The sequence below is a fragment of the Terrapene carolina genome, unplaced genomic scaffold, assembly GCF_002925995.2.
Source record: "Terrapene carolina triunguis isolate 2854851 unplaced genomic scaffold, T_m_triunguis-2.0 Scaffold58, whole genome shotgun sequence".
Lineage (NCBI taxonomy): Eukaryota > Metazoa > Chordata > Testudines > Emydidae > Terrapene > Terrapene triunguis.
In genome coordinates, this window is record NW_020664409.1 from 91,122,845 (window position 1) to 91,138,660 (window position 15,816).

General features: G+C 38.4%; 1 protein-coding gene across 2 annotated transcripts in view; it reads right to left on the bottom strand.

The window, feature by feature from the left end:
• Window positions 1-15,816, bottom strand: part of TAF2 (TATA-box binding protein associated factor 2) — a 91,705-nt gene that overhangs the window by 40,241 nt on the left and 35,648 nt on the right. For both annotated transcript variants that reach the window (XM_024208587.3, XM_024208588.2), the window contains 6 exons: window positions 14,473-14,608; window positions 12,053-12,207; window positions 9,341-9,455; window positions 9,085-9,194; window positions 5,373-5,438; window positions 3,165-3,417 (listed from right to left, as the gene is read on the bottom strand). In XM_024208587.3, the coding sequence (XP_024064355.1) occupies window positions 3,165-3,417; window positions 5,373-5,438; window positions 9,085-9,194; window positions 9,341-9,455; window positions 12,053-12,207; window positions 14,473-14,608 (835 nt within the window). The remainder of the gene's footprint in view (window positions 1-3,164; window positions 3,418-5,372; window positions 5,439-9,084; window positions 9,195-9,340; window positions 9,456-12,052; window positions 12,208-14,472; window positions 14,609-15,816) is intronic.

A 15,816-nucleotide genomic window follows, 5' to 3' on the forward strand; every position in this document is an offset into this window, starting at 1 on the left:
AGTATGTCATAATAAAAAAGTTGGCTGTTCATTCCTCCTGAAATATGATCAGATAGCAATGGAGGATCTTTAATGCTAAATTGTGATGCTACAGCACAACAGCATCACTGTCCATTTAGCAGAAGGGAATGGACCCAAAGCTTAAGTGTCCCACTCAAAAAAGAATTAATTTTACTCAAGAACTCTGCTTTCTCTTTTCTCTGCATGGTCATATCTCCAGGAATCACCTACTCAGGAAGCTGTACAGTTGTTATTGCATTTTCTTCACTTTTGATGTAGGTTCGCTGAAAAATCATTACCTGGTTGATGATAGTATCAGCTTCTAGGCCAGCTGTGGTACATTTTATCATCAACTAAGATTGTATTTTAATAACCAGCATGGCTACAAAGTCCAAAAGATTAATTCATACCACTGTTAAAATCTCAGACCATTACAGCTCAACGTGTCATCTGACTGCTTCTGCTACTAATAGTTTTGAATGCAATATCTTAAGCAGATGTTTAATTCAACTTAGTTACTACTTAATGTTTTATCCTAGAATATCACATACTACTTCTGTGCATCAAAATGAAAATCCATAGTTCTGCAACCCAACATTTCACAACAATAATCACATTGCTAGTTAGGAGCCAACCATATTTCAAATAACCAGGGGAAATTTTGATTTTGCTCAATAAAGTTAATAAAAACTGAACACCTTAGTCTTTGTTAAAATTAAAGTGAGTTGACAGTGAGAAGTGTTGTTGTAGCTGTGCTGGTACCAGGATATTAGCGAGAGAAGGTGGGTGAGGTAATATCTTTTATTGGACCAAGTTCTGTTGGTGAAAGAGACAAGCTTTTGAGCTTACACAGAGCTCTGAGCACCATTCCCAGAGCTGAAAAGCTCTGTGTAAGCTCAAAAGCTTGTTTCTTTCACCAACAGAAATTGGTCCAATAAAATATATTACCTCACCCACTTTGTCTCTCTGATAGTGAGAACACAGTTTTCCTACTATCCGCCTTAAGGTAAAATTGGCACTAAAATCCATCAAATTATACTTTCTCCCCACAGTATTTCCCTATGAAAGGAAAAAAATCCAGTCCACATTGAGCTGCATCAAACTGTTTCACCAGAAACTATTCATTCTAAAATTGCCACTGTGGGGTTTTAAAAACCCTTTATGGACTTGCTCAGAACCTGGGGTTCATTTTGAATTCCTCACACTTCCAGACTGCAACCAAATCCTGTTTCATTTTCCTCACAACTTTTAACAAGAATTGACCTCTCTCTTCTTGCTGTCAATCCCTAAGCATATTCTTCCTTAACTACAGAAATCACCTCCTCTCCCTTAATTTAAGGCTGGCAAAATTTGGCCCTTTACTAGACAATAATCTTCTTGGGACTAACAGGGATCATGGCTCCCTTTGTCTTTGTATAGCACCTAGCACAATGGAATACCCTGGTCACTACTGCAACATTGATTATCTTCACCATCACCAATCACTCAATGAAAAATGTTCAAGCCAAAATTTTTCTCAACCATTGCTTCAGCCATGTCTTCCCTCTCTTGATATTCCATTTGACTGACTTCTCATTATGCTGCACAGGAAGTTCAAATTTCTTTCCCCAGTTTTTAAGTCCTTACACATCTCTGACGTGGTCTCCTTTTGCCTTTTCCACTACCAAGGATGCCAACCTGAAAGTGCTTTTCATCTCACACATCTGTACCTTCTTCCATTTTGTCTCTTTATACTTGGAATATCCTTTCAAAATCTACATGTCAAGCCTTCACCCTGGCCTAACTCAAATAACTCATGAAAAAACCACTTCTGCCACATCCCCTAAAAATATGAGGATATGCATATTTATATGTATATACGCGTGAGTGTATATACACAAACAAATCAATATGTGTGCAGTAACTGTATAACCAAATATCCATAATCATATTCTTCCATGCTCCAGTCTGGTTTATAGCCTCACTTGTCTGTCAAACCATTTAGATTATAATCTCTTTGGGGGCTGGGATCTGTCTTTTCTATGAAACACCTACCACTTGCAAGGACATCACCTTGTTCATATTGCTACACTCAGCAGAATTTACCAGGAGCAAACAGTACAGTGATAAAAGTGTTCAGTATAATAAGCAGTTTTTAGAAAAATGAAATGAGTGGAGATGCTATCAAAGCTGTTCTTTTTTAATATTCACTTTAAGCAAGACACTTACTGAGTTTTTCATAATGAATTCATACAGAGCACTCCAATAAATATGCACGTCATTGTTGAGTCAAACAGGCAGTATCAATGCCAGCACATAATGGAGAAAGTGTACTTTTATCTTTTGTGTTAGTATTTTGTAATGCTAAAATATGTTGCCACAAGTGTTTTGACTTTGAAAATAAAGTTACTCTAAATATATTTTCAAACAGATATATATTGTATACATCCTCGTAATGACAGAAAGGAAGTTCAGAGAGATTAATCTATTGCACACCAGAAAACATTCAGCTACTCCTTGATTATGCTTCCTTAAGATTTTTTTTTTTTAATTTTCACTCTTTTGACATTTCCACCTGTAAGTTTCCGGTGATATCCAATTTGCTTTTCATTTGAACTCCTTTAGGACTTACTAATTTTGTAACCAAACTGTTCTCCCCCCCACCTTTTTAAGTCAACAATTTGATTCTTAATTTTCAAATGCAGACTAACATTACATTTATTTTTGCACCACTCAACCTAAAGAGATATACTGCAACAATCTGAATGCACATAGTAGTCTCTCTCATGCTATAAAGGTGAAATTCACCACTTCACCAGATTTCTCAGAAGAAGGGCCAAGGACTTTCCCACCAAAATAAAATACATTTTGGCTCTCTGAAAATTTTTTAAACAAAAGTTCTTTTATTTCTTCAACTTAATGAAAACTGGAAAAATCCCTTGTGGTTTAAATGTCTGACATCTCAATTTTGACAATTATTATGAAAGCTTTCTGCAGTCTCCATTTACAGACTAAAATAATAAAGCTTTCCTTTCAAATCAGTCATGTTAAAAATACTTGGCAAACCACTTTAAACAGGCCAGATATCAAGCCAATTTAAGAACGGTGATGATTTTTGACTCATTTTCAAATGTTTACCATGTCTAGCAGATTTCTCTCATTATTTCTGTGCTATGTGATCTCACCTTTGCAAGACAGAAGCAGGCCAGCATTCTCACTCGGTAGAAACATTGCTCTTGTTCTAGTATATCAGTCAGGGCAAGTCGCGATGCTGGAGTGGGGAACTTTTCCAATGCCAAAATGGATTCTTCCTGTGCAACTACATCTCTCTCATACCGAAGCTGATATTGCCACATGAAGTCAGCTTGTTCAAATTCTACCTTCCTCAATACAGACATATCTGGATCTATTCTAATCCAGAGTAAAGGAGAATCAGCACTAAAAAAAGATACACAAAACATTCACAGCTTAAAACATTATAAGCCTACAATAGTAAATAAAAAAGATGTCTCAGCTAATTGTAAATTAACAAAAAAAAAAAAAAAAAAAGCTAAACCACTGTTAAACATGCTAAACTGGTAGCCATATGACAGGCAACAGCAAAATAAGTAATAGTCTTGATGTGTTTAATTCTCTTTCCTCAGAGACTGTATCTGGCATGGTTGAACAATGCTTAGACTACCCACAAGATGACCAATTAGAGACAATTGAGCCGATGGTTTTTAACATGTGGTGAGCTATCATGGTGGAAACTGACAGGGCTCACCAGCTCATTTCACATATACCTAATAGCTATTAGGAGATCCAAGTTACAAGTACTACTATACAGGAAATAGAACTCAGGGCTCCCAAGTCCCTGTGCAGTGCCCTAGCCACCTGACTATAAATGACCAGAACCACTTACAGTTAATTGTGGTCATTTCTTCTTTTGTACATGATACTTGTACTATTTGTCAAATTATTTCTGTGTATTTAATATGTAGAAATTATTCATTAAAAAATTCACCAATGAAAATGTCCTCTATAAATTTACATTACTAGATCACATGTTCATAAATGAGGCTTAATTTATCAGATTATTTTATCCCTAATTCTCTTGAAGAGAAACAGGCAAGCTGCCCTCCTTCATGGAGGTGATGACAATGCCTACCAATAATGGACCACTGGCCTTCATCAGCACAGGAGTACACGAAAGCTGCCAACACCTTCAGCAGTTCAGAGAGCAACACCAGTTCAAACTCACAGAGAGAACAGAGTGGGCATTTGTTCACAGCAAGAATTGACCCTGCTTCCATGGAGCAAGATAGTTCCAAGTGAATACAAGAATTTATAAATATACTTTTAGCATATAGGTCTCAGTACAAAACATTTGTACACAATTAATTTGCAATCAAGATGGATTAAGTATACATGAATCCCAGATAGGGTGACCAGATGTCCCGATTTTATAGGGATAGCCTCGATTTTTGGGTCTTTTTCTTATATAGGCTCTTATTACCCCCCACCCCATCCCGATTTTTCACATTTGCTGTCTGATCACCCTAATTTCAGGATTTCAGGAATCATCTAAGATGGATCCATCCATCTAGGTACTTACATAGCATTCACTGAGCTCCATCAAATATTTCCCTAAGTTTAATGCAAGGGCAACAAATTCTGAATTAATAATTCTTTATTAATTACTTGTTTAAATTTTATTTTTAAACTAACCTTAGAGATATGATTAGAAATGATCTTCATTTATTCCAACACATTATCATGCCCAGTTTGAGCTTTCTCCAAAAACGGCTCATATTACTCTACGCCAGTGTTTCTCAAACTGGGGTCGCCGCTTGTGTAGGGATAGCCCCTGGCGGGCCGGGCCAGTTTGTTTACCTGCCCCGTCTGCAGGTCCGGCTGATCGCAGCTCCCACTGGCCGTGGTTCACCGCTGCAGGCCAATGGGAGCAGCTGGAAGCAGCAGCCAGTATGTCCCTCGGCCCGCGCCGCTTCCAGCAGCCCCCATTGGCCCGGAGCAGCGAATCGCGGCCAGCGGGAGCTGCGATCGGCCGGACCTACGGACGGGGCAGGTAAACAAACCGGCCAGGCCCGCTGGGGCTTTCCCTACACAAGCGGCGACCCCAGTTTGAGAAACACTGCTCTACGCATTTATAGTACAATAATCAGAATTTCCTAAACTATCCCCAACTAGGAAAATAAAACCTCAGATATTGAAAAACAATGGCAAATATAAAAATGACGGATTACAGGCATAAACAGCAATTATGAACTGAAAGATAAATATCATCACCCAAAACCTTAAAACATGCTTAGGGCAAACATTAATACTAATAAGGGAATTATATATAAGCATGGAGGAGACGATGTCCATTTGTCTTCAACAAACCAACTTACTCCATTGCAGAAAGATCCATGTCCACCTCTTCTCCATTCATTAATGGAATCTTTTTTTTCTTATTTCTGTGTTTTAAAAAAGTAATACAATTTAAGCTATACCTTTAAAATGAAGAATACAACCTTCAGATAACTATACTGACTCTTTCTCTCTCTCTCTATATATAACAACATATAACATGTTTAAATCAGGATTAAGTGTAATATGTGATCACTATGAATACTGAGATAAAGTACACGTACCGATTAAAAACACAATTATGTTATAGCAGGGGTTCTCAAACTTCATTGCACCACAACTCCCTTCTGACAACACAATTAATCCATGATCCCAGGGGATAGGGAGGAGCAGAGTCCAAGCCCTGCTGCCCCAGTGGGAGAAGAAGGGGGCGCAGCCCAAGCACCACCATGTCGGGTGGGGGAAGATGAGATCAGAGCCCCAGATCCACTGCCCTGGGTGCGGGGTGGAGCTCAGGCTTCAGCCCTGGGTCCTAGCAAGTCTAATGCTGGCCCTGGCAATCCCATTAAAATGGGGCTGCGACCCACTTTGGGGTCCCGACTCACAGTTTGAGAACCACTGTGTTATGGGTTTATATTTCAGTCTTGCTGAAGTCCTCTTTGTTTATTAAAAATTCTCGGTGTGTATTTTGATTTTTTATATTTTGCTGAAGGTGGGGGTAACATCATGGTGTTCATATTCATGTTGGTAGTTTTTGTAAAACTCCAAAATAAATGATTTTTGGGAAAGGTCTGTTTTTAGGTACTTAATTCCCCTTCGCTCCCACTCTGACTCATTTAAGATCCTGCAAACCCTTACTCACATAACTTGAAGCACATGAGGAGACCCACTGTCTTAAATAAGACTACAGTACTTACATGCTTAAAATTAAGTACACACATACATCTTTGGAAAGTTGAGGCTGAAGTGATTTTTAAAATTTTTTTTAGGAGACTGAGACAATCTGAATAGGGAGGTATTTGGTTTGTTTTACTCATAAGTTTAATCAATACAGTCTTGGTATTTTTAGGGAAGGGGAAAATATGATTTTTAATCCAGTTGCCTGATTTGAGTTATTTCTTGTTGTTTCTGGTCTTCTTTCTTGGCAAGATGTCCCATTCAAAGGCATTTCTCCTTGAGCAATTCATAAAGGAATTAAAATTTACTAAAAACTATTCCATATTACACAAACAAGTTTCTGTTTAGATTTTCACAAGGCCTAGGAACTTTATGAACAACTGGAAATTTGTTGTTAAGTTTTAGTATCTGATTACCTGTGAATGTAGTGCTAATAACTGATTCTGCTTTTTCCTCTGAATTTTCTCTCATACATTTGTAGATATGTCTGCTAATTATATTATAACATATTATTATTGCCTTCATTTTCAATAAGCATGATAATATGGAACATGTGCATGAAGCCAGTATGGCTGATAGAAATGAGCATCTAGAAATGAAAATTACCACAGCTGAGGTGGAAGAAGAATTCAAAGAACTTAATGCACTCAAATCGGGGGGATTGAGTAATTTCCATACCAGAATACTTAAAGAACTGGCACATGAGATTGCTAGTCCAGTAGCAAGGATTTTAATACATCTACCTATGCCTGGAGAAAGAGAATGTTGTACCTATATTTAAAAAAGGGGAAAAAGGTGATGCAGGCAATTACAGACCTGTTAGTCTGACCTCACTACTATGCAATTATTCTTTCCTTTACAATTAGAACAAATTGTGAAGGAAAGAATAATTAAATTCATGGAGGTAAAGGGATGCAATGCAACATGGGTTTACCATGACAGGCTAACCTACTTTCAGAAAATAACTGATTTTTTAGATAAGGGAAGTCCAGTAAATCTAACATACTTGGACTTCAGTAAAGCATTTGACACGGTGCCACATGGGAAATTATTAGTAAAATTAGAGACGATGAGGATCAGGTACTAGAACTATCAGGTAAATAAGGAACTGACTAAAGGGAAAAAGGCAAATGGTTGTACTGAAAGGTAAATTATTGGATTTGAGGGAGGTTACTAGTGGAGTTACTCAAACATAGGTCTTGGGACCAATCTTATTAAATATTTTTATTAATGACCTTGGCACAAAAAGTAGGAGCATGCTAATAAAATTTTGCTGATGATACAAAGTTAGGAGGCAATCTCAATAAAAAAGAGGATCAGAATATTACACAAGAAGAGCCAGATAACCTTGAATACTGGAGTGACAGAAATGAGATGAAATTCAATAGCACAAAGTTCAAGGTCATGCACCAAGGGTCTAATAATAAGAATTTCTTCTACAAGCTGGGGCTCATAAGTTGGAAGCAACAGAGGAGAAAAGAGATCTGGACATGTGGGTTCATCGCAGGATGACTATGAGCCACCAAAGTGACGCGGCTGTGAAAAAGGCAAATATGATTCTAAGCTACATCAGGCAAGGCATTTCCTGTAGAGATAGAGAAGTATTAATGCCATTGTACACAGCACTGAGACCTCTTGGCATACTGTGTACAACTCTAGTCACACATGTTCAAGAGTAATGAATTTAAACTGGAACAGGTGCAGAGAAGAGCTACTAAGCTGATCAGGGGAATGAAATGCCTATCTTGTGAGAGGAGATTGGAACAGCTTGGCTTGTTTAGTCTAACAAAAAGAAGGCTGATAAAAGATATGATTGCTCTCTATATAGGGGGAGTAAATGCCAGGGAGGATATTTACCAAAGAGCTATTTAAGCTAAAGGACAACGTTGGCACAAGAACAAATGGGTATAAACTGGCCATGAACAAATTCAGACTTGAAATTAGGTTTCTAACCATCAGAGGTGAGGTTCTGGAACAGCCTCCTAATAGGAATTGTAGGGGTAAACAACTTAATTAGTTTTAAGAGGGAGCTGAACAAATTTATGAATGTGATTGTATGATGGGGTTGTTTGTGCTGGTAGGGGGCAGGACTTGGCAGCCATAGGGCTCACGTCTGGTTTTCGTCTTATTTTCCTAAAACGTCATGCTTCATGGTTTCAGCTGGCCACCTACAGGGTCAGAAAGGGATGTCCCCTCACCGGAATATTTTCTGGGTTGTTCTTTTTTAATCTTCTTCTTTTGAAGCATCAATGATGGCCATGGCTGGAGATGGGACATTGGACGGAGTAGGCCAGGGCTCTGAGGTGGCACTGAGCAGGCTCTCTCTCAAGTGCTTGACTGGCTGGTTCTTGCTCACATGCTCAGGGTTTAACTGATCACCATATGTCGGGTTGGGAAAGAACTTTCCCTCAGGATAGACTGGCAGTGACCTTTGGGATTTTTCACTTTCCGCAGATCACTTGCCAGGATTATCTTGGTATATCTCACATAATCATTTCCCTGCCACTATGAAGGCCTTAGACATTAGTGCACCTTGGTCCTTCCTGCTCTCTGCCTGTGGTACTTAACAGTATAGTCTCCTGTGGGCTGTAATATTTTGCTCTAATTTCAGTTATTGAGTTAATTGGTGCTGGTTGCTGTAGGTGGCCTGTAATATACAGATAGACTAGATGATCTGGTGGTCCCTTCTGGCCTATGACTCTATTATCACAAAATTGGTAAATTATACAGTAAGATTATCAACATTTACAAAAAGAAGTAATAAAAGATTTAGATTTCACACTTCCCATTAATTGCACTGGACATTATTATACATACATTCTATAAACATCTGCATTCTGAAGTTCTAATTCTTACCTTCTGCTTTTGGAATGGCAAGGTATATCATGTTTAAGACTGTTTTCTTCTATCTGCAATGTATGGTTGAAAGATCCATCAAGTTCTTGCACTGTTACTTTAAGAGGACCCTGAAGAAAATTAAGATACTTTCATTATTAGTGTAATAAAAACAAATTTGTCTAATATAAATATAAACCTAATGTTTATAAATGTGTGTACAGAGATAAATGCACATCAACAGTGTTGTAAACAAACTATGGAAAATGGACCTTACCACATATTTCTGGGTCCCAGGAGAAGTGTAGTCTTGCTTTATTTCCAATTCCAATACATTTCGTTTTCTATTAAACGCAAAACTGCCATAAAATTTTACCACACCACTCTGATCCCTAATAAATTGTATAGGAATTTTGAGGGACAAAAGATGGTGTTTATAAATAAAAATAACATTTATAAGGTATACATTCTCACATTTTGCACTAGATTTGTATTTGACTGTCACAGCACAAAAAGGTTCAAAGAAAAGTGGAGAGGGAAAAATATTTTGGGCTCCCTTTAGTCCCATCAATGGGAGACAAAAGCCGTGTGCAAAGGGAGCACCTCAGGAATATTTTTTAAAATAGTCTTATTGAAGATTTTTATATGCTGGTAGAGAAAACAAAATTATAGAAAGCTCAACAAAAAGAACTGTAGACAGAATACCTAGTACTGTGAAGTGCAGTAATTTTTTTCCACTGAAAATAAAAACAAGTCATAATGAAAAGCTGTATTATTTCACACCGTGTTCCACAGGTGTCCTTGCGCACTTCCTCTAGCACAGAGGTCCCCAAACTGTGGGGCACCCCCCACCCCCGGGGGGCATGGAGGAATGCACGGAGGGCACAGTGGGGCCCAGACCAGCCCTCACAGGGGGTGGGGAGGGAGCACCACCCAGCCCCGCCCCACCCCCAGCTCTGCTCTGGTCCTGCCCCCAGCCGCATCCCTGGCTCCCATCCCCTCGCCTGGCCCTGGCCCCAGCCTTGCCGCGGCTCCGCTCCTGGGCCCATGCCAGCCCCTTGCCTTAGCCACTGGCCACGGCTCCGTTCCTGGCCCGGGGGCAAGGCTGGGAGCGGAGCTGCACCTGGCCACCCGGGGCCGAGGCTGGGAGTGGAGCTGCACCTGGCCGCGGCCCTGCTCCCGGCCCCAGAACCACGTCCAGCTGAGGCCCCAGCCTCAGCCCCCTGACCGCGTACCCCTCCCCCCCGAGCCGTAGCCCCACTCCCAACCCCGGGAGAATGGGGGGGCACAGAGAGGGGCAAAAGGGGGTGTGACCCTCAAAAGTTTGGGGACCGCTGTTCTAGCAGTACTGGGTCTTTCTTCAGGGAGGCCAGACTCTTAATTTGAGCACCACCAGTAAGTATGTTTGGTTTTTTGTATGTTTTGGCTAAGTGAAACTCAGAGAAATATGACCAGAGATTATAGTTTACTGTTTTCTAACCAGATTTCACATAAAACATCCATTTTCTAGAAGCTTTTCAATCTGGGTCATTATGGTAGTGATCTTGGGTTTGTCACCTTCAGTAAAATTGAATACGAATAGTGATCTCCACCAGTTTTGTATTTCAGGCAGCTACTGGTTGAACCATTTCTGTGAATAGTTTTAGTTTGTATGACAATTATTGCCTTATTTTAGTCACAACTGAAATGGAACAGAGTTCTCACTGAAGTGCAGTATTTTCATCTAACAATAATGTGGCTAAAGCACAGAGGACAGGGATTACCAAATCAAATAATCCTGAAGAGTTATGGATCAATTAAGTTCTCTTTTAGTCATGTTCTCTCAGGAGTGTCTCTTTCAAAGTTACCCTGTTATTAGCTTGTTACCAGCTTTACCCACTTTATAAAAAAAGATCACGTTCATGGAATTCTCCACTGATTACTAGTATTTTTGCATAGCTATGTATGGAAAGAAGAATTAATAAATTAGATGTTTCCTTACCATGCCCCATAAAAAAAATTTGATGCGTGTTTATCCATTATGAAATATTTCACTCCAGAAATGTGGTACATTCTAAAATTTCTTTGGTGCACATTGATTTTTATGTATTGTTCTAGTATTGTGGTATAGTAATCTTGCTTTCAGGCCTTTTTACACACTAAGAGTTATATAAAATATTACTTACGGGAAAAGTCAGAACAAATGAATAATTCCCTACATACATGAATAAAATTGAGTTTTGTTTTCTCTACTGAAACAGTACAACCATATGGCATGTGTGATCCCCTTACACTTAACAATCTGTCCCAACTTGTATTTAGATTAGACACTCTGGTTACCATCCCCAAACCTGAAGAAGCGCTCTGTGAAGCTTACAACTTTGTCCCTTCCACCAACAGAAGTTGGGCCAATAAAGATACTACCTCAACTACCTTGTCTCTCTGATTTTGCTGCAGCCATAAAATGTTCATTTAAAATACCAATGAAAATAGATAAAACAATTTATTTTCAAATTTCTGCTAGTATTAGGGCTCACATTGATCTAAAAAATGTACTATCAATCTGCTACCCCAGGTAATTTATGCCACAGTGATTTACTGGAAATCACATCTGAAAATGCACCAGACTATAGCATTTTCCATGTCAGACTTTAGCATATTTCTAATGGCAGTGTCCCCTGGATCTCTGTAGTATAGTTTGACCTTTAATTCCATGAGACTGCTTGAGCTTCTTTATAGTAATTTCACTACTGGTAAAACTGACAAATACTGCAACTCCTTCCAGTCTTGAAAAGCAAAGAGCACCCAGAAAAAGCCAGCGTACTGTAAGTCACTAAGAAAGGAATCTAAATAGGTAGTTTGTTCCTATTTTTAATATGAATCCCTTTGTTTCTAACTCTGTTAAAAATTTAGGCATTTCATATCTTCCTGCACATTCCTTTAATAGTGCCAACAAAAAGCTACATTTCTTCTCCACTTTAACAATTCAGAACTAGAATGAAAAGGATACACCCACTGTTTTATTAAAGGCTGGATGTCTTTGCCAGAGACATTAGAGATGGATTTCAAAAATCCAGATGTGGAAACCAGCATCTGACTCCACATGTGAGACTGGAACTTCTGAGACGAGGCAGTGCTGGCCAGACTCAACAGTTTGTTGAAAACCTAAAATGATAGAAAAATTCATTTTACATATTTTGAAGATTGAATTATATAAATTTTTTATCTTGATTGTCTGTCTTCAGGCAATGCCAATGCCAATCAGCTCGTTCTGTAATGTTTATCTTAAAAAAATAAAGAAAGAAAAGATCCTTTTCAAAACAAAGGAATTTCAGAAACTCATTAGATTGTCGCTATCTGAAGTTGGGATTTGCAGATAGAGTGCAGATACAATGGGCTAAAAACAATGGTGCTGGGAAGAGGTTAGGCCTAATTCAAAGGCAGCTGCAGTACCAGCATTATCTTAATGACAAATAAAATGTTTAGCCCTGGGACAAAAGGAAGCTACACACTATTTCACCCTTTCCTATCTATGCTCATCACTCATCACCAGGCATATTTTAACAGGCAGTTTTCTAATAAATTTACATGGAGTTGAATGCAGAAATGTATTTCAGTATCTAAGCATTTCTAAAGCACAAGACTATAAATACTATGAGAGCTTACAGTTGACGTTAACTATCAACAGCAATCGTTTTCTTTTACACAAATATGATAATACATATGATTTTTTTACCTCCCTTTTACAGCTAAGGATGCATTCTCCAATAACTAACTTACCTAGTTATATGTGCATCTTTATAAAAAAAATTCTTCATGATTATATCTCATGTATAGGGCCCTACCAAATTCTCGGTCCATTTTGGTCAATTTCACGGTCATAGGAATTTAAAAATCATAAATTTCATGATTTCAGCTATTTAAATCTGAAATTTCACGGAGTTGTAATTCTACGGTCCTGACCCAAAAAGGAGTTGTAGGGGGGTTACAAAGATATTGTAGGGGGTGTTGCAGTACTGCTACCCTTACTTCTGCGCTGCTGCTGGCAGTGGCTGTTTTCAGAGCTGGGCAGCTGGAAAGCGGCAGCTGCTGGCCGGGAGCCCAGCTCTGAAGACAGAGCCACCGCCAGCAGCAGTGCATAAGTAAAGATGGTGTGGTATGATATTACTACCCTTACTTCTGCGCTGCTGCCTGCAGAGCTGGGCCCTCAGTAAGCAGCCGCCACTCTCCGGCCACCCAGCTTTGAAGGCAACCACACAGAAGTAAGGGTGGCATGGTATGGTATTGCCACCCTTACTTCTACACTGCTGCTGGCGGAGCTGGGTGCCAGGCCAACTGCCACCGCTCTCTGGCCGCCCAGCTCTGAAGGCAGCGGAGAAGTAAGGGTGGCAATACTGTGACCCCTTTAAAATAACCTTGCAACCCCCCCTGCAACTCCCTTTTGGGTCAGGACCTCCAATTTGAGAAATGCTGGTCTTCCCCTTGAAATCTGTATAGCATAGGGTAAAAGCACACAAAAGACCAGATTTCATGGGCGGGAGATCAGATTTCACAGTCTGCGCTGCATTTTTCATGGCCGTGAATTTGGTAGGGCCCTACTCATGTACTACATTACTGTGTTACGACTCAAAGTCTATTAAAAACTCTATTATACTTTGCTATAAAAGAAGATTAACTTCTAAGGCTATCTATTGTAAAACAAGTCACTCAATTTATTCCTCAGGACAGTAAACTGCTGTATTTAAAGTGCATATCAGGGTTGAGTTTTCTTTTACATGGACTACAAAGGACAAGTTACCATCTGGATACTGTGTGAAGGAACATAGTATAGGCTGTTGTGATTCAAGTTTAAACAAGAACCATTAGCGTTGCATGCTTTGTCCTATATTTTATCATTATACCAATTAAGAGAATTACATCTTTAGAGAGTGATACTGCTTTCAGAGTTCTGGGTCTCCCTTTATTAAGTGTCACATTTTTTCTTATGAAATCATAAAATAGAAAGAGAAACTGAAATCTCACAAGTATTTAACTTTTCAAAGAAACCGTATTTTAATTATTGTTTAGTTATGATAATGCTAGGAGCCCAACACAGGCCAGAATCCTGCTGGTTCTCTTTATAGTGCAAAAAAATTTTGTTTACTAAGTTTCAAGCAGTAACTCTACTGGAGGCAATGAAATTGCGAAGATGTCACTGAGGAGCTAATTTGGGTTCAGAACCTTTATTACTAGCCATGTCTGAGAAGGAAATAACCAACCTGTGCATTATAATCCAGTTTACCTGTACTATGAGCACAGTTTATCTCAAAGTTATTGATACACAAGCAAACATGAAACACCAAGATGATTTTTAAAAAGTAACTTACGGAACATAATTGTACTTAAAGATAAAAAGTTGACTATATCTCATATAAGAATTTAAACACCTACTTGTAGCATGAACTCCATACTGATCCTGTTTTCTATCAATCTCATAACAAGATGGGCTTTACACTGGAACATAGTGTAATATTCCCAGGAGAGCGTGTGAGGGTGTTTTATAGAAAAATGTAGATGTGATGCAGGGCTGAAAAATTAAATCAAAATAATTTAATGTATTTTCTGTTCTAAATATTATGGCAAAAAGCCCACAACAGTTACTGGTAACAAGATGATTGCAGTATACATTCATATTGTTTCTACTTATTTAAGACGACAATGCATCATGGATTTATTCATGAAAAAGTCTACAATTTTTATAATGTAGAGATAGGTGCATGTATATTACATAGAGGAGTACAGAGAATAAATTAGAAGAAACTACAGTTTCTTCTACAGAAATACAGTAATATTACAAATACGAAGTTGTCTAGTAAGAATTTAATCAATAAAAATCAGTGTGGAAAGGGTATATGTCATCAGACTACTGAGAATTGCTCATAGCTTTTTTGGGGGGGAGGGGTTCCCCTTCATTTAAAAGCAATTTGATTGCAATTACTATATATTTAAACAAACATTTATTTGGAAAGATTGATTGTTCTACAAATGAGAACAACTTAGTTGACCTTCTATGGATATTACTTATTTTATTTCAGTTTCATTTGAAAGCCAATCTCTGCAGCAAGGCTGTTGATAGTAAAATGGCTAGAAAAAGGGTTTTTGTTTAAAGCATAACATCTAAAGAAAATTTCACTAGTCTTGAATTACACAATGCAGCAAAGCCTCCCTTATCCTATCCACTGTTTCAGGTAGATTTTACAGTCAAAAATAGCTAAAATGAACCTGAACAAGCTACATACTGTATTAACAACGTAATTTAATTGGTCAACAGAAGTTAGTATAAGAGGTCTCTTCCTTTTCTAAGTCCACTGTTCTGCATTTATTTTTAGGTTGAAAAGTTGATGTTTGTTCAAATGCACAAGATCCAATTTAAAAAATGCTTTCATGGAGGAAGTTTCAATATGCTTCAAGAGAATATAATTTTATTATACTTTAATAAAATGAAAAAAAGATTGACTAAAAGACTTTTTGGGCAGCACCAAACACAACAGGGTCCTGGTCCATGACTAGAGCTCCTCAGCGCTAGGATAGTACAAATAAATTAAAAAATAATAATGTAATCCTTTTAAACTACTTAAAAACAAATAAAAGTTTACTAATCAAAGCATAGCAAAACCTAAAAACAACTTCAGTAATTAGGCACACTGGCATCTCCTATACAAGGTATATCATATGTCCCAAAACAGTGGTGGTCAGTAATCATCATATTTTCAAATTCACTTGCTTTTAAGTTGC